Source organism: Mchenga conophoros, linkage group LG13 (genome assembly GCF_057382185.1).
Source record: "Mchenga conophoros isolate Kocher_MC1m ecotype Shallow Benthic linkage group LG13, M_conophoros_male_GT1.1, whole genome shotgun sequence".
Classification (NCBI taxonomy): Eukaryota; Metazoa; Chordata; class Actinopteri; order Cichliformes; family Cichlidae; genus Mchenga; species Mchenga conophoros.
This window is the reverse complement of record NC_140538.1, coordinates 15,258,384-15,277,270: the sequence shown is the minus strand read 5'-3', so window position 1 is coordinate 15,277,270 and position 18,887 is coordinate 15,258,384. Positions and strand designations below refer to the sequence as shown.

General features: G+C 38.7%; 1 protein-coding gene across 2 annotated transcripts; it reads left to right on the top strand.

Moving 5' to 3' along the window:
* The first annotated feature begins 1,329 nt into the window (after positions 1-1,329).
* On the top strand, positions 1,330-10,732 carry prokr1b (prokineticin receptor 1b). Of its 2 annotated transcripts, none has more exons than XM_085243214.1 (3): positions 1,330-1,430; positions 2,126-2,782; positions 9,236-10,732. In XM_085243214.1, exons 2-3 carry the CDS (start codon positions 2,316-2,318, stop codon positions 9,939-9,941), a joined length of 1,173 nt encoding a protein of 390 aa, XP_085099340.1. In that variant the 5' UTR covers positions 1,330-1,430; positions 2,126-2,315; the 3' UTR covers positions 9,942-10,732. The 2 variants fall into 2 exon arrangements, with proteins under 2 accessions (XP_085099340.1, XP_085099341.1); XM_085243215.1 differs by lacking the exon at positions 1,330-1,430 and adding an exon at positions 1,463-1,502.
* The last annotated feature ends 8,155 nt before the right edge of the window (positions 10,733-18,887 follow it).

The following is an 18,887-nucleotide window of genomic DNA, read 5'->3' as shown; positions in this document are numbered from 1 at the left end:
ACACTGGAAGAATACTAGGTATTACATAAGCATTCTGAGAAAGACAGACAATGGCAGCTTATTACATTTTATGGAGCAACTTAGTATTAACCAATATATTGTGATATACTACTATAAGGTTAGAAGTGAAGCAGCTATTTTAAATCAAGCTTTAAATTTACACTGTTGCAAGTAAGACCCAGCGAGTGGTGCACAGCATAAATTTGCAATATGTTGTTGAAAAACTGACAAAAAAAAAGGCTGTAGGCTAGTCTTTAGCTAAACTTTAGGTTAGCTGAATTTAAATCCTTTCTGCAAAGCAAAGCATTATTGTTTTATTTTCTGGAATCCCTTCTTTTCTCTGTTCTTCCTCTATATTACAATACATGCAAATTAAAATGCAGCTTGCAACAATGTCATAAATTGGTGATGTGATTTGAAGATAAGTAGACATGATGTCACCACACCCGAGACTTGGGAAAGAACATGTTCATAACCAAATAAATAAATATATAAATTTGCTGTGGGTTAGAAGTGTCAAAGGTGGTGGGCTTTGCTTTCAAAAGGTCAGCATAGGGTCAAAGCCAAACTCTGAGCAGAAAACCACATAGCTACTCTCTTTATCTAATATAATGGCTCTGTTCTGTGTGGTGTCACTGACTTGCGTGCCTAAAACCCTGCCAGCCAGAAAAGAAAAAGAAAAGGAAGAAGAATAAACTGTTGCATAAAACCAATCTTGCACCAAATTAACTAATTAACTGGTATCCACCCTAGAGCAGCAGCACCAGAAAAGGAAAGTCATACTGGATGTGTATGTAGCAACTGTTTGCAGACAAGTTCACTACAATTATTTTTCCAACTTACTAAATATGCATGAGCTAACCCTTCCTCCCACGGGAGGAAAATCACGCATTTTGAGTGAGATTGAGTGAGATTCAGTCGGGAGTTAATCATCTGTATAAACCACAGTGTGGCGCGATGAACAACACAACACACAAAAGGTGAAGGGACTCTCTGTTCTGTATGGTGTGATGCCTAAAGCCTCACCGTATCTATTTTCTTTTTTAACCATTTAGTCTTATATTAAATGTTAGCTTAGCTAAACATCCTATCTATGCCAAGCTGCGCATTTATGGACGTCTATTAAACTGGTAAACTTTCAGGTATAATTCACACATACATACACTGACACCCACCCCCTTTTTTCACTCCACCCGAAAGACGAGTGTGGTTTCCTCACTGCGCCTCCTCGTCAGATTTATCACTTGGAGCTGAGGAGAACCAGACGCAACTTTTCCTTGTGAAGAAGTGCCGAAGGACAGAGAAGCAGTCGTCACATCAGCACGCACAGTTTAATCAGTGAGCAGCAAAGCTGAGACCTTGCGTCTCCACCGGCTGGATTGTCCGTTAACAACCACTTTCAGCTTGCGCTCACACCTCACTAAGAGCGGGTAATTAAACTTTGTTTATTTATTCTTTTATCCTAAACTTTAAAAACACGGAACATTTATCAATGTTTGCTGGTAAGTGCCTGAAATATTATTTCAATTTCACGCTGAATTTCATCTATATATTTCTGCTTTTTTCGGGGGGTCTCTTTTTTTTTCCAATGACAGCAATAAGTAACGCTCCTATGAATTGATTTGCATGGTTCTTATTAGAAAAAAATTTTCATTCTACTTTTTTGTATCATTCTCCCTGCTTTCTCTCACATTATATTGTGCGCTGTTTTGGGTCAGTCGGGTTAATTGCATTGCACTAGCTTATCACTACAAATCCGTTTTTATCCTGTTAAAATGTGCCCTTTTTCCTGCGATGGGTTGCCATATTTAGTGTTTCTTACCTCATGTGCAGGGGCATTAAAGTGATAAATTTTGCAAGAAATAAAGGGCACTGTCATCAGGATCAGCCTTGTCTGTTATGTTGGTTTGCAGTAAAGTGACAAGGTCCTAATAAATTACATAAAATCACCGACTAGATGTCTTTACCCACACACATATTCATCAGGAAAAAATCAAAGACATGTCACACTTGACAACACGATTAAGCTGAAACATTGCGATCATGTAATTTGTTGTGATCATATCTTGTTGCCATGAATGTGACCCTGCATGAGTAATGCTGAGTTGGGAAATGTCTTTTCCAGGTGAAGATGTCCTTTTGTTTCCAAAGAAGACGCAGCATGCTGAAATACTTTATCTTCACGCAAACATCTTAGCTCTGGAATGCATTATGTACCACAAAGTATGAACATTTAATACCTAATTTATTGGATCAAGTTGTTCTCAATTTAAAAACCAAACAAACCCAAAGAAAGAAGGATTTTCTGCTAAGATATGGGGGAGTCAAATATCAGCCTCGTGGTAGGACCTTCTAGAGAGATGCAGGAAAATGTCAGAGAAGGCAAGCTGGATCATTACATGGACAACTATGACATGGACTATGGCATCCCTCCAGATGAGATCCCCGATACCACACAGGGTCAAGCCTTCTTTGTTGCCACCATTGTTATCGGTGTGGTCCTTGTCTGCATCATGCTTGTTTGTGGATTGGGAAACTTCATATTCATTGCCACACTGACAAGATACAAAAAACTCAGAAATTTAACCAACCTGCTCATTGCTAATTTGGCCATCTCCGACTTCATTGTGGCAGTCGTTTGTTGCCCATTCTTGGTGGACTACTACGTGGTTAAGCAGCTTTCCTGGGATCATGGATTGGTGCTCTGTGCCTCTGTGAACTATCTCCGTACTGTGTCACTCTACGTGTCGACAAACGCATTGCTTGCCATTGCAGTTGACAGGTGAGTTTCTCAATCTTTTCATTTGTCTGTATGTCTGTGAGTGAGTCTGCATGGGTGTGCAATTAGATTCAGTTCTTTTTATTTGAAAAAAATATTTCATTTTTGTGTATAAAGTGTATAGAGATTATATAACTTGAAAAACTTTGAAAACTGTACACTGCTTTATTCAGCTGTAATGGGATATATGAAAACTCTGTGCAATTCTTTGTCTTTGTCTTTTGAACTTGAGGTCTTTACTTCACTTGAAAACAACATAGTATGTTTCTCTGAGTGATAGAGCCAAGAGGTTATGATGAGTGTTTGAATGCAGAGGTATCAACCCAAAAGAAAAATACAGATATGCTTAATAACAAAAAATGAGAGTCTTTATTGGGCTGTTTAAAGAAGTCTGCAAGCATAATCCAACAGGGAAAAAGCATAAATACAAAAACAAGGATCAGTAAGTTGCCTGAATCACACCAGTTGGTCCCTATTTGGAAGAGTAGCAGGTTTACTTTGAGCTCCTTGCAAATGACCAAGCTTCTCGCCCTATATCTAAGGTAGAGTCAGCCACCCTTCACAGGAAGCATTTTTTTAGTTTTGCAACTGTGATCTTTTTCTTCCATTCACTAACCACAGCAAGTGACTATGGGTGATGGTGGAAATGTGGATGGACAGTTAATATACAGCTTTGCTTTCATGTTCTCTTCATTATCACAGACAAGTACAGCATCTACATTACTTCAGATGCTGCACCAATACATGTCTCATTCCCCTGCTCTCTCCTTTCTTCATTCTTGAACAAGGCCTCACGATACTTGAACTTCACTTTGGGCAGCAACTCATTCCCAACATGGAGTGGGCATGCAGCCTTTTTCTGCCAGAAAACCATGTCCTCAGATTTGGAGGTATTAGCTAGTTTAGTTTCACTTCTCAACCACCTCAATGTAAGCTGCAGGCCATCATTTGATGAAGCCAACAGAAAGACATAATTTGCAAAAGGCAGATATGAGATTCTAAGACTACCAAATCTGGCCATGTGAATCAGGTAGTCAAAGGCAGAGGCTTGGTCTCATCCCCAGTTGTTGAAACAGGTTCTTGGGATATGGAATGTTATTGCTGTGGTGGGGAAGTAACCTGAGCTAGTGATTGAGGTGTTACCACCGATATATTGCCATGCTTGCCTCAATGAGCAGCTTGGGTTCTGGAGCTAGTCTCCTGCAGAGAAGCTGAACTCTGGAGCTGTCCAGAGTGGGGAGGGCAATGAGCCAAGCCAGTATACTTATATCCCACCCTGCTCAGTGCAGTATTCCTCAGAGTTGCTTTCTTCTGCCTTTGGACAGGGGAACAGATCCCAGCTTTTGTTTGTGCTCACAAATCAAATGGCAGTTCAGAGACCTTGGCCATCTTGGAGCTCATAGGTGGGAGATCTTTATCTCATCTGTTGCAGAGGTGGGAAATCTTCACCTCTGGCAGAACTTGGGCAGCATTCTGATGTAGGCTAGGGACACTGTCTCAATGAATCATGTTCTGCTCCTCCACTGCAAGGAATTGTGGCTGTTGCTTCCTAGTGGCAATTCTCAAACCAAATTATGTGTCACGGCGAGTGAGAAGAGCCGTGTGGAAGAAATGAAGGAGGATCCAAGCGCAGGCAGTCGTGAAGGTGTGAAGGTGGTTTATTGAATAAATGGCAAAGGAAAAATGGCAAATGAAGACAAACTAAACTATACTGGAAAACAACTGAACTACAGCGCAGAAACCAGAACACGAACAAGAAGGAGGGCGAGCAGAGGCAGACAATGGTAGACAGCAGGGAACACATGGATGAAACATGGTGAATACACAGACGGACCAGCACCTACAATGACAGAGGACACGACTTAAATACACACAGAAAAACACAGGGGAATTACACACAGGTGGTGGACACAGCTGGGAATAATCAACAAGACAAGACAGAGGTAAAACTGGACACACTCACATGAGACGCAGACCTTCACAATAAAACAGGAAACGAGAACACTACACCAAGACGCAGACCTGACACTGAGAGACAGACAGACAGAGAATGACACATGGAACCTGAACTAAACTAAACGTGAGATACAACCGAGAACAAATCCTTAACATGAATAAACAGAAACATAGAATTCTAATAATAATCATCATTATAATGATAATACTCATAGCGCCCAAAACCACAACAATCATCCAAAAATAAACTAACAGTCAAAACTCAAAATACTGGGTCGAAACTGACCCAGAACTGTGACATTATGGAAGGAACTGTCAAGTTGAAGTAATGATCCTATTAAGTTTGGTTCGCTTGTTTAGCCCTTAAGGCAAAAGGAACACACATCTGGCATTTGCTGAAGAACTGTGGGAGGTGTTTGGAGAGGTCATGGTTTGGTCAGGCCTTTGGTTGGCTTCAAAATGATTCTGTCAAACCATCAGACAAGTCAAAACCCAGTTTCCTTTAGGATCTGGACATTGCGGGGGTACCCTGGTTGCCTCTGCAACATCAGGTAGATGGTGGGTTTCCACTTCAGGGGAATCACGTGCTTCAGACTTCCTGAGAAACACTTTGACCTCCTACAGGAGAGCAAAGTCCAACTGCTGGATTTAAGAGGAACAATGTTGTTCCCTCCCTAGCCTTTAAACAGTAGACCACCCATTTTTGAAGGAACACAGAAGTTTGCTTAGCCAGTCTATATGTGTTTTTTAGATCTGAAGAAGGCGTTCAGTGAGTATGTGTGTCATGTGGGTTGTGCTTTGACGGTATCAGGCACGTTGTTGCATGCTATTTGGTTCTTGACCAAACTGACAATTTGGTTAACATTATCAGATTGTCAGACCACCAAAATAAATGTCACAATAAGCATATTGATAATTTTTCCCTGCGCACCAGGCATAGCGGAATTGACTCAGTATGTGCCCAGTATGCCTTTTTTGCTCTCTTCTGACCACTACTCATGCTAGGGTCATCTAGGTCGGAATTCTCTCCAGGACACAGGTCAGATTTACTACTTCTTCTTTTCAAATATTTATCCATTGCTATTGCTGCTTGTCTCACTCAAAGCATGGCTATTATTTAATTTCTTCTTCCTCTTCTTCTGTTTTACTGGCAGTTTGCAAACCATTTAATTAGAGCAGGTAGTTGTACTGCCCTCTAGTGGAAGAGAATGTAATTGTTCTGCCCGTTACTCAGGCCGGATGCAGCAGGTATAACCAGATAATCTTCCATGGCACACCTATGTGCAGAGGTTGGGAAACACTGCTCTATATAGTATAGTCTTGTACCTTTGTGCAAAAGTTAACCATGGCTCAGATTTATTTTCAAGTGTTAGTACATTGTCAATAAGGAAAAAATATTTGTTCACTCTATCACTAGTGCTTTAAAGAGCACATTAGTAACATTGGTTAATTCATTTTTGACTGCTCATTATCTGAAGAAGCTCAGTATAAACAGATCCACTTAATATTCTGTTTAGCATGCAGCAGGTAGATATTCTGCTATGATGAATCTTTTTCATGTCCTACTGATATTATCTATTCAGTTTTCTGGCACATCATATGCATGCTATACTACAGCATACAAATGAAATGAGCAGGAAATACTTACATATCAAACATTCAACATTGGCTCAGCAGAAAGGTCATCCTACTAAAAAATGCATTTCAAAACATGAACATTTTTGACTAGTAGTCAAGTAGATCAGTCTCTCACTAGCAGTACTTTATCTTAAAGTAGATATCAATAGTATTTTCAGATAGCAATATATCTTCCTTGCATCATCAGCAGATGCCGTAAGTGACTAACTGGTGAACATAATAAAATATTTGGCAATGAAGGCACGAGATATGTTACATAGCAGCTGGAAAATTTTTAAGTAAAAAACAGGAGCCGTGCTTAAAGAAACTCAATATTCATCTTACTGGTATGATGATAAACTTGTTTCTAAATAATTGATAATTCTCATCCCTATAACATCTGAAAAATGATGTATATTAACTTCAGAGATATTTGTAACTCTCCACGGTCCCAAAAGGGCCATCTTTAAGTTAAATATAAGGTATTTGGTAAATGTTAGGTAAAGACCGTCTTCAAATGTAAAAAAGAATAACATGAAACATGGCAAGTGAGCATATCAGCAATATTATATTTGGTGAGTAAATAGGAAAGGACAAAAACACCTCTCTGGAGGATGCAAAGTGTAGCCATTTCTGTCCCCTTCAGACTTATATGCTTGAGGGGTGTTAAGGTTCAAAATTGAGGAAGGAGAGTACAAACCACCCTTGGTCCAGAAGGTCTTGGTCAAACAATGATTTTAATGAATACACACGTGTGGGAAGAACACTCTGTACGCCGACAGCCAGTGATCTCCGACTTACTAAAGCACAAACAATTATTTTATAACATCAGGGTTTGTTTACTGATGCCCCTTCATGCGTCACAGGTACATTTTATACATAGATCAGATCAACACCACAATGACTTTCAACCCAGAAGATCATCTTCTATTTTCATGGCTGGTACTTTCCGTTCTTGTCTTAAAGTGAATTGTTCCTCTTTCTTGCCGAGACATGACTAATCTCTCCTCTAAATAAATCTAACTCATGTGTGTGTGTTTGTTGACCTCACATGCTCTTTCTCAATTCACCTGTTGTACTTCTGACCTTTTACCAGACCAGAGGCTCACTGAGACTATGTGTATGTCTTCTACTAAATAAATGTTTTAACCAAGAACCTCTACTAAAACCTTAATATAAAATGATCTGATATATAAGTGTTTTGTAAGCATGTATTGCAATTCCTTCTATGGCTCCAAGTCACTTGCACAATAGATTGTCCGGACATCGCGCCGAACAAAGCTTCCAACCCCCAATTAATTGACCGAGCTCCAACTCTTTAATAAGCACAGATATGCATTGTGTATAAAATAGTCATAACTGCACCTGAAATACAAGGTCAACATTATAACTGTATGCATAACATCTTAAGGCCTTCTTAAAGCTATCTGTTACATTGTTAAAGCCTCGTCTTAGCCTGCTGCTCAAAATAACTTTCACTTCTGCAAAACTCTCCAAGCCTGTTTCCTGTCCTGTTACTTTTAGCCTTTCTGAAAGACACACACTGTTCAACCCCTGAATGCAATATAAACTCCAGATTATATTATTAATGCAATGGTAATAATGATGATTATTTAACAATAGCAGTAAAATAATTTCCCTGCTCCACAGGGGCTTTTAAGAATACGCTATTAGGCCACAGGTGCAACCATTGTGAGTGCTCAATTAAACAGAAGCTGTTTAAAAGCCTTTTTTTATAGCAGATAATTAATTTGACGTGTGGGAAAGCACAGGTGTAAGAAATAAAAAATAATGACGAATGAATTTCATTTAGCTGCTTTTATTTCAGGGTTGCATTGTGGTGACTGTAGCTCATGACGTAGAGCAGGGCACCTACTAATCAGAAGGTTGTTGGTTTGATAACTGGCAGCTTAAGTCTGTTTGCCAAAGTATCACTGAGCAACATACTGAACCCCAAGTTGCTTTCCGATGTGTTCGTCAGAGTATGAATGTGTGTGGCTGTTAGATAGAAAGCATTTAGGTGTCCTGAATGGGTGAATGAGGCATGTTGTATGAAGTGGTCAAACAGGAAAGTGCCGTATAGGGACCGTTCCATTTGTGGTCCCTCAGTAGGTCAGAACACAACAGAACCATACTAAATGTCTCTTATTTTGTCGTATCAGAACAGCTGCAGTGAAAAGGTTTTTTTTTTTCCATTTTCAGGTTAAAAAGGCCCTTGGAAATAACACAAACAGACACACACAAAATTTACCCATCCTTAAAACTATTGCAATATGATTACATACTTTAATTGGTGGTTGGCCTAAGGGAAGCTGGTGGCTCTGTTAAAGCCGTGGGGCCATATTGCCATCATGGTTTTTATCTACTTTTCCACTATGAGGGAAGGATCGCCGTTAATCAATACAAAGTTTCCCTGAAATCACCTTTAATGTATGATGCAACATTTCTGTGATGTAATAGTGGTCACCATACTGATAATGCTCTCGTTCACATCGGGGACAAGGGGTAGCATAATTTTTGGGTCTTCATCATCTGTTTGATGTAAAACCAGGGCTGTCATACATCAATATATAAGCATTTTTTATTTAAATGTGTAAATATTAAACTTTTAGCTGTGTCTAGAGGAATAATTATAATATAAATTATTTTTAAAAAGTAATTATTTGTAGCAATAAACATTTTACTGCCTCTGTCTTCCTTTACATATGGATATACATATTTCTTTTATCTGTGTTTCCATACTAAAATGACTTCTGCCAATATAATTTTATATTTTCATACAATTTTAGATATAATTCTTTGTAACTATGACACTTCCATAACAGTCAGATTGCTAAATATGCTGTTTAATATTGCATAACAGTTGTCTTGTTTTTCTTCCAGGTATATGGCCATAGTCCATCCTCTGAGGCCTCGTATGAAGTACCAAACTGCCTACTGTCTGATAACAGGAGTCTGGATTGTTCCCATTCTGATATCAATTCCCTCTGCCTATTTTGCCTCTGAGACCATGTACCCTCATGGAGGCGCCACCTCAAACACTCACAAAGTCTTTTGTGCCCAAATATGGCCTGTGGACCAGCAAGTGTACTACCAGTCATATTTCCTGTTTGTCTTTGCTGTGGAATTTGTTGGCCCTGTGATTGCCATGGCAATGTGTTATGCCCGAATTTCCCGCGAGCTGTGGTTCAAAAATGTCCCAGGTTTTCAGACAGAGCAAATACGGAAGAGGCTGCGCTGTCGCCGTAAGACAGTGATGGTCCTGATCGGAATCTTGACCGCATACATCCTGTGCTGGGCACCGTATTTTGGATTCACCATTCTGAGAGACTTCCACCCGACACTTATCTCCCGCCAGAAGAACTCACTGGTGGCTTTTTACATTATTGAGTGTATTGCCATGAGCAATAGCATGATAAATACCTTCTGTTTTGTTAGTGTCAAGAACAACACAGTTAAGTACCTGAAGAAGATTGTACTGTTGCGCTGGAAGTCAACTTATATCCCTAGTAAGACTGTCGAGGAGATGGATGTGAGAACTTTCTCCTTGCCAGTAACAGAGGAAATTGAATGCATTCACCTAAGGTGAAGAGAAAAATTGTCAAACTAAATATTACTGACATTTGGGTCTCTGTAGTAGACTGCTGAGATTTGGACATCAAATCTTGTGCTCAGATTATGGAAACTGTCCAAGCTTCACGAACCACACGGAACCACTGAACTGACTACTGGGCCATTAGGCAGTTCCATATATATTCCAAATACCTACAGTATTTCTGCATTATGAGAATGTGATCGTTGTGCTGTTCATACTGTGGGTATTAACTGTGCATTGTAGATTATTGTCTCATCTGTATACACTATATTACACTGAAAACATGTGAATAATAGCTGCTGCTGCCCTAACTGGCCCATCCAAAATGCTTATCTTGGTATTACTTGTATAAGTTCTGAACAAAATCAAATAAGTGTTGACACCAATTTTAAAATACCAAATACCATTTTTACTGTGTGTATATATATATGTGTGTGTGTGTGTGTGTATAAGTGCACATTTTATAAATTCCATGAAATTACAAATTCCATGCCATTTAAGTATATCTAAGTATTGAACATTGAGCAAAGTTCATTTTAACAACTGAATAACCCAACAAAGACATATTTCCATGTCTGCTGAGTGTAAAGATACATTCTTTTCATCATTTCCGCTACAACAATCAATATATTGCATGCTTATTTGTAGAACAGTACATGTTATATTTCCTGATGGTAATAAACTATAAGAAACTGGAAACAAAGGCTATTTTTGTTTACCATGCTGCATTTTTTTCTATGTGTCCCTCAGTTGCCTGTGCTATTATTGAATGTATTCTTTATCACAGCGAAAGTTTTAAATATTAAAGATTGGAATACTTCACAGCTTGTTTTCATTTATAGACATAGAAGCAGTGAGGGGCTAAAAGACAATATCTTCCTTGGCAGCCTTCCAGCATCCAAGTAAATTTGTTTGATAGAGAATAAAGTTTAGTGAGATTTATTTTTGGTCATGTTGGTAACCACCACACTGACGCACAAGGGCTATAATGAATACTTAATGTGCTATTCCTCCAACTGTGAGAGTGAGACAAAGTACAAACCTTATACTCCCGTATATTTTCTGAGTTGGTATAAATAATGCATATGGGTACTTTTATCGGTCCTGTGGGTATGTAGAGATGTACAGTGAATGATACCAAGAAGAGCTGAAAAGTGTGAAATAGCCAGCACGGCTCCTTAAAAATTACATTTCCATGTAGCTAAATGTTATGTTATTATTTAAGTTTGTGACATTTAACAACAATAAGTGATTGATGTGTATTTGCTATTTTTGGCCTTTCTTTTCTACTGACATTTCTTGTAAAGGAAACAATCTGATATTAGATGGGGTGGAACTCGTCACCCTGGTAACCCTACTGTCTGTACATAAAAGATGGACGTAGCCTCTGTGATTTAACTCACTGCTTTGTGAAGTCATGTTTTGAAGGCTGGATTTGAGCATTTTTGCTGTTGGCATCTTGGATTTTTGTAGTAAATGTCACATTAGAATCTGATTGAGAAATCTGAGGATAATGTACACTCAAAGGGTAGTGACTTGTCAATCAAGATAACCATATCCTAAAGCATACCATGCTTTTTTTCTAAATAGACTTTATTTAAAAAGCTATCAGACTTTACAAAATTAAAGTATTATGTTAAATAAGAGTTGAAACAAGTGACTATAACCCAAAACACAGGAAAGTATCTGCTGATGTCATAAAAGAAAAACGTGGCATTGTGAAGTTATTTCTTTGAACTATGCTTTTTCACTCATTTTCCACCCAGTTCTTGAACCTGACCATTCTCAGGAATAAGTTCTTACTAGCAGCCTGTGTTAAAAACACATCATTTTCTCCCATTTCATTAGTAGAATATATGAAAAATAACAAAGATAACAAAGATAAAGAGTTTGACAGACATGAAATACTATTTTTAGAAGAAGGTCCCATTAAGTGACCACTCAGGATATCTCAGCATGGTGTGCAGTGTCCCTAAAAAATTGAGAAAAACAGACAAGTGGAGGACAATAGAAGAGGTGGGCGATCTAAAAATGACTATCTACAGCAGAGGGAGAGCCACTAAAAGCCACGACCTTAAGAAAAAGAAAAAAACAACAAAGACCAGACTAAGATCTGAGAGATGCATCTGACTCTTCAATTGATACATATACTGCTCACCAGAAACAGACAGTGGATGTTCTGTCATGGTTTGGAACTGTTTTTCACCCAGTGGTTGGGGAGCTTGTCAAAACTGATGGAATTACAAACACAGAAAGTGCCATCAGCTACTGATCCACCATGCAATACCTTTTTTAAAGCTTCTGAAAGGCAAAGGCTTAATTTTAGTATAACAATGATATGACACATGGAGCCAGTGCAGTAAAAGCATGCCTAGATAGACAAACACACAATATAGTATCCCCCAGAGCTTTGACCTCAACATTATTGGAGTAGTGTGTGATCATCTTGACAGAGAACAGAACAAAAGTCAGCATCCAAAGAAGTCATTCAGTAAGCTCAGAGAATTATTTCTGAAGACTTCTTAAAGAAATGATAAGAAAGCTTGCCTGAGCCAATTTAGGTAATATTGAAGAATCAAGTGGCCATTTTCAATCCTGATTTTCAAGCTTGTTTGAATTGTACAGATTCTGTTTTTGTCTTTTTTTTAGATGTCTTTGCACATTTCAATAAATTTTCCTTTCCCCTATTTTCCTAGCAAAATATGAAGAAATTAGTAGTCACTCAAAACTGCTGCATAGTGCTGTATACACATTCAGCCAGAAAAATCTTTTTCATACTGGTCATTACAAAGAACAGAAGTCTAAGGCATATCAACATTAGTTTCACCTTTCAGGCCTATGGGTGTTTTACATACAACCTAAACAAATAGTCGTGCTGCCTGGACCTATTATAACTATAGGACATATTTAATGTTTTCTGGCATTTCCATAATGGCATTTGTCCTACTTTATTACATACTGGGCACAGTACCTCTTGCACCTACAAGGATTTGTCAATATAAACCTGATTCCCAAGTTAATATTGACAAAGGTCGGTTGGCCACCTAACCTTGTATCCGTTGTCACCATCAGCAATGCACCTGGAAAAATGGCCGCTGATTAAAAGGCTTTTTAAATGTTGATAATGTCTGTGTCAAAATCACTGTGGTCACAAGAGCCACTCTATATGGGCAATTTCAGCTAAACATTACAAGGACAGTTAATCATTAAAGGATTTGCTCTTCTAAATAGCAAGCTATCTTTATAGTGTTGACCTTTAGGGGACCTTTAGTGTCCGTTGTAGATTAAGCTAGTGCATGTTAAATCTATTAAATATCATTCACTTTCATTTAAGCTCCTCTTTGGAAGAGACAGCAGTGTCAATTGCACAGTTATAAGAGATAAGTAAATGCTCTAAGTGTAATAGTCTACAAAACAAACTGCATGAACCAAAACAAGGCACTCACTGAAATACTTGGAAATTCACATTTTACATCTTAGAGTTTAATTGGATAATGATGTCACTTATAGGTGACTTTTCGATGATTGGCTGGGAGAAATCAGTGTGGATAATCTCACAGAGACAGGGAGGGAGACCAGCTTGGGTGTCCACTGAAGGTACCCAAATACGGTTTCTCACCTGATAAACAGTTAAGCAGGGAATTGCTATTGTTTTCTTGAAAATCGTCTAATGAGGAAATCATTCCTTTTCTCATTTTCTCTACCAAATGCATGCTAGTAAGATGGCTACTCATAACAAATTTAAATGAACCCATGGCAGTGGGCACAACAATGCCATCCGGCTATACTAATGCACGGAGACATTTTAACAGTATCGAAATCATTAGCCTGTAAAGCAGGAGCGGAGGTAAGAAGAGGTTCTATCTCTGGAACACATTTAATTTGAATCGCAAATACTGACCTTTTTTATTAACCACACTCCACAGCATGTGTCACACTTAGTCTACACTGAGCTTAGTCATGCTCATTTTCATCATTTGGCCATTAGTTTCTTATTTACATCATGTGAAGATTGCTCACTTGCGCTGAATTTCTTGCTGGCTCTTGGTTGATGCTTGGAAATGTTTACTTTGCCATTATCAGGGTCCTTGCTTATTGTCTCCATCAGTCTCTGTGCTCGCTTCCCTGTGGGCAAAGTCTCACTTAGTGAAAATGTGTTATTTTTTCCCCCCTCAGTACCTCACTTTCCTGGAGAACCTGCTATTAGGCTTTACAAATAAACATTTTCAAAGAAATTATTTCATCCTCCGACTGACAGCTCAGCTTCTCATTGTTTGGCTTCCAATGTGGTACAGTGTTTACATGACATTTGCCCATGGCATTGCTTTTCCATCTTTCCAAAGCTATTTATGTGTTTTCTATTCAAAAAAAGTAATAATATAATAGTTACATTATTCTGATATCTAAAATTGTCACCTGATGTGGCAATTTTCTACATGAGATTGTCCCACTATGAGGCACTATTGATATAAAACTAATACAAATATGTACAGAAAAGAGAATATGAGAATGTTTGAAATTTAAAAAAAAAGAAGAAACACCCACTGGTTTTGCAAAATCCCTTTAATTAAAAACTAACCATTTATGTCACAAATTCACACAAATAAAAATTGGTTTGTTTAAAATATGGGGGTGTGCTAGTGCTGACCTTTTCTGATGAAAGGTTGTGGATGTTGCATCTCCTCTGCACCAGAATATTGAGATGCCTTTCTCTCTCTCTTTTTTTCTTGTTATCAAGTTATTGATGACGTACTTGTTGGGCTCAGCAAGCATCATTGGGGTTGGATGGAAAACCATGGTTCTGATAACAGAAATACAATAAAATAAATCTCCACCTTTATTTTTTCATTATACAAGTATTTTCACCTTTACGGGACGTGCATGAACACAGCTGTTGTTCAGACATCATGTAGCATTCAGGTGTTGCTTGGTTTTTATCCCTGGGATTCATCTGGAATGAACTGCAGAGTTGTCTTTTTATTGTTTTTTTTTCTTCTTCCCATCTATTATAACAGCAGGGTCCTCAGAATTTTTCAGACCATGAAATGGTGTTGTCCTCTGATAGAGCCCCCAGTGTTTTAATAAGATAACATTCATCCTTTTAAAATGAATGTTATGAAATGAATAAATGCATTTACCTTATTAGCCTAACAGATCACTTCACTCTTGGACTCACTTGTGACTTCTAGAGTTCTTTTAAAGTAGAATGGGAGTCAGAGCCTTATAGCTCCCAGTTTGGATTCAAAAGACAGACATCTTCTCTAGGCGTAACCCTTTGATCACGTGACCCTGAACCATCCCTCAGTTATGCTGCAATAGGCTTAGGCAGCTGGGGGACTTCCCATAATGCATTCAGTGTTTCTTATTAAACTCTGTTTGTTTATACATCACCACTGTATTGAATCATTAGTTATCATCGTAATCTGGCTCTTTCTCCCATAGTTTGTCTTTTATCCCGCCACCCTCTGCTCTCTTCTCTGTCTCCTTACCCTCAGCTTATTGTGGTAGATAGCTTCCTGGTTTCTTCCTGTTAAAAGGAAGTTTCTACTTCCCACTGTCACCAGGCCCTTGCTCATCATAGGGGGTTGTGTGATTGTTAGGGTTTCTTTCTAATATTGTTGGTTTTACAATATAAAGCACCTAGAGGAAATTTGTTCTTGTGAATTGTTTTGAACTGGTGCTATATATCATGAATTGAATTGAATTATTATTATTGACAGCACTGGTAATATACTCCTAGGTAGCCTACGTTTGTCCTACTTACAGCAACAACTTTAAATGTGATAAAAATCATGGTTGAGTGAGTCAGGAAATTTACAGCAGTCATTTTTTCTTTTTTCTTTTTTTCTTTACTGTAGTAATCTTGAATGGCATACATTTATTTATACATTTACTGAACCAAAATTTTGCTTATATAACAAGAGATGGTCGTTTCTTTATAAAGCCCAGTGGTTGATACCATAACTGAGCACTTTCTACTCCTGCAAGTTGCCATCCTCTCAACTAGCTTACTTGCATTATAACATATAACAAAGTTTCATCAGTTCAATCAACATTGCTTTTGAAAAGTTACAACATTTTGTTTTCTTTCTTTCCCTTTTACATCTCTCAGTCAGCTTCTCGTTTTCTGTTAGACTGAAACCTGTCTGTCAGTACAGTTGTAATATTCCATCAGGATGTTGGGATGCATATAAATGTGTTATTTGTTGATCTCCTTTGGATAACACTGTGTGGCGCGGCGTGGTTCGCGATGCTGCGGCAGGTGCAATGGACGCACCAGCGTGGCATCTGCAATCACGCCTCGCTGGCTTAAAAGTCTGGATTTTGAGTTAACGTTGTTTTTATGTTGAGCTGGCAGCTGTGTGTGTCCAGCAACCGTCATTAATGAAATAAAAATGATCATGTTTACACACCGACTGAATTCTGCGTTGTTAGCTGTATTCCGGGTGTGCTGTCAGATTATTACAGATCACATTACAGACTTTGGTCACAAGGTGGTATGATTGTGAAAGATGGCAGTTACTCCCTCAAGACTTTGGTAAGCCACCTTTGTCTGTTTTATATTTCAGGGTTGTTTTAGGTTGTTTATTTTGAAACCAGAACAAAATGGATGGTGATGTGAAACTGCTGTGTAAAGTAGTTGGAGTTGGGGTTAATGACCTGTATTAGCAGTGCAGGCTAGAAGCCATGCCCTTATTTAGTACGGTAATACGGTAATTGTGCAATTTCCAGAATGACTCAAGGTGGAGTTAGAGAAACTGCTGTGAAATGTAAGTGCCTTTAAATATTGTGCGTTCAACATTTCACTGTCCTTTGTGAGGGTTTTGATTTAGCATTCATTTATGTCTTTGTGTTTCATTTCTGTCTTTCTTTCTTTCCGTATTCATTGTCATGTTTTGGCTGTGTACAGGCAGGAGAAGGACCCAATAGCAAAACTCACGACAACGAAATTAAACTCAAAAAGCTGCTTTATTGCAGAATGGCATGGAAAACTAAACTGGGACATGGGCAAACTAAAACGCAAGGAAACACAGCCATGAGGGAGACTACAACACTGACAAAGAGAAACACAGGGCTTAAATACACAGAGGGATAACGAGGGAATGAGACACAGAAGGAGAGCACAGCTGGGAGTAATCAGGCTGGACGAGACAAGGGAAGCAAAACTAGAAATACTCACATGAGACATGGACCTTCAAAGTAAAACAGGAAACACACTGACTGAACTCTAAACATGCAAACTTAACAGCAACTGAGAAGACAGAACATAGGGACCAGAAACATGGTACAAAAAGGTCACAGTAGACACAACATTGAACACAGGGAAGCCATATTACAAAGCCAAAGAACTAAACCTATGATATCCATAACTGAAATCTAGGGAAACAAGAAACAGTACAACAAAGGACTCAAAACATAATCCATAATATAAAAACACGAGATCTCTTCAAAATAAAACAGGAAACATGAGAGGCAGACATGACAACATAAGACACACAGGCTGTATCCCAATTCAGGGTCTGCAGCCTTAAAGTACGCAGCCTCAACGATCCTCAAGGGCCGCGTACTCAAAGACCGCTAAGGCCGGAAGTGCGGGGCTTGTGAAATGGGACGGTCTAGCCTCCGTTGCGCTGCCCAGGTTGCCTAGCAACCATGATACTAACAGCTGGAAACGTGTCATACAGCTTTGTTTGACAGAAATGAAGGAGAAAATCTTTTGTTCATTTGTTTGTTTCTACATGAGCTTTGATCATTCTCTGTAGGATTAAGCTCAGCTATTGAACGGCGTATATTTTAAAGTAAAGGCTTTAAAACCAAGTTTGTACAAACGTCACTAATGTCACATAACTTTGCCGACATGTGGCCAACAGTAATGTTTTCATGTTCTTTGTTATTAAACATTTGCACATAAATAAGTGACATAATATTCAGTACTTACTTAAAGTTTACTCTTCGGGCGCCCCTCATCCGCCGTTTTTTTTCGGTAAAATTATCCACACGCACCGCCACGCTATGCATTCTGGGATATGTTGGGCCACGAAGTCTACACTGCCACAGCCTTAAAATTCAGGGACATGAAGGACGCATTTCAGGGCCGCATTTCGAGCAGCCTTTGAATTGGGACAGCCTTCGGCGCGCCGCTGTGACGTAATCGGCCTTGAAATGCGGCCTTTAAGGCTGCAGACCCTGAATTGGGATACAGCCACAGACATGAAACACACGAAGGGCAAGGGAGACTTCACAGGGGTTGAAAACACAAGGGGGAGCTAATGAGCAAATGAACATAGGACACCTAATAAGCTTAAACATACACTATAAACATCAAAAGAACTAAAACTCAAAACACTGGGTCAAAAGACCCAGGATCGTGACATTCATGGCAACTAATTTTCTATCTATTGTTATTTTGTTATTAATTTGACAAACTTATATGTTACAAAGAACTTAATGCATTTGAAAAGGTATAGATATTTCTAAAGTAGCAAAGGCATCCTGCAAAATATTTGTTTAATAAATGTGTCAGTTCTCTCTGCTTCTCACCTGGCTCTCGGCTTTACCTGCCATCACAAGAAAATCTGGCAGGGGATTTTAAGAAAGACACAGCTAACTTTGTTAAAAAGCTCTTTCCAGCATTCGCTTTTCCTCCTCCTAAATGTGAAACACTTGAGTTTCACTGAACATGTTGACCTCTAGACCTCACAGAGTGCAGGCAGGTGTAGTAAAAGCTTTCCTTAAATGCCTGCGTAATTTGATCACGATTAGAAGCACACCTAACATTATTAATGTTCAGGAAGCTATACATTTGGCATTAACAAGAACTTCTTTTCTTTTCTTTTCCTTTATTCATGTCTTTGCTAAATCTCCCTATAGTTCATATTCACAATGAATACACTGTACTAACTTTATCTTCTTAGGTAAGCTGTACTTCTGTAGTTTTTC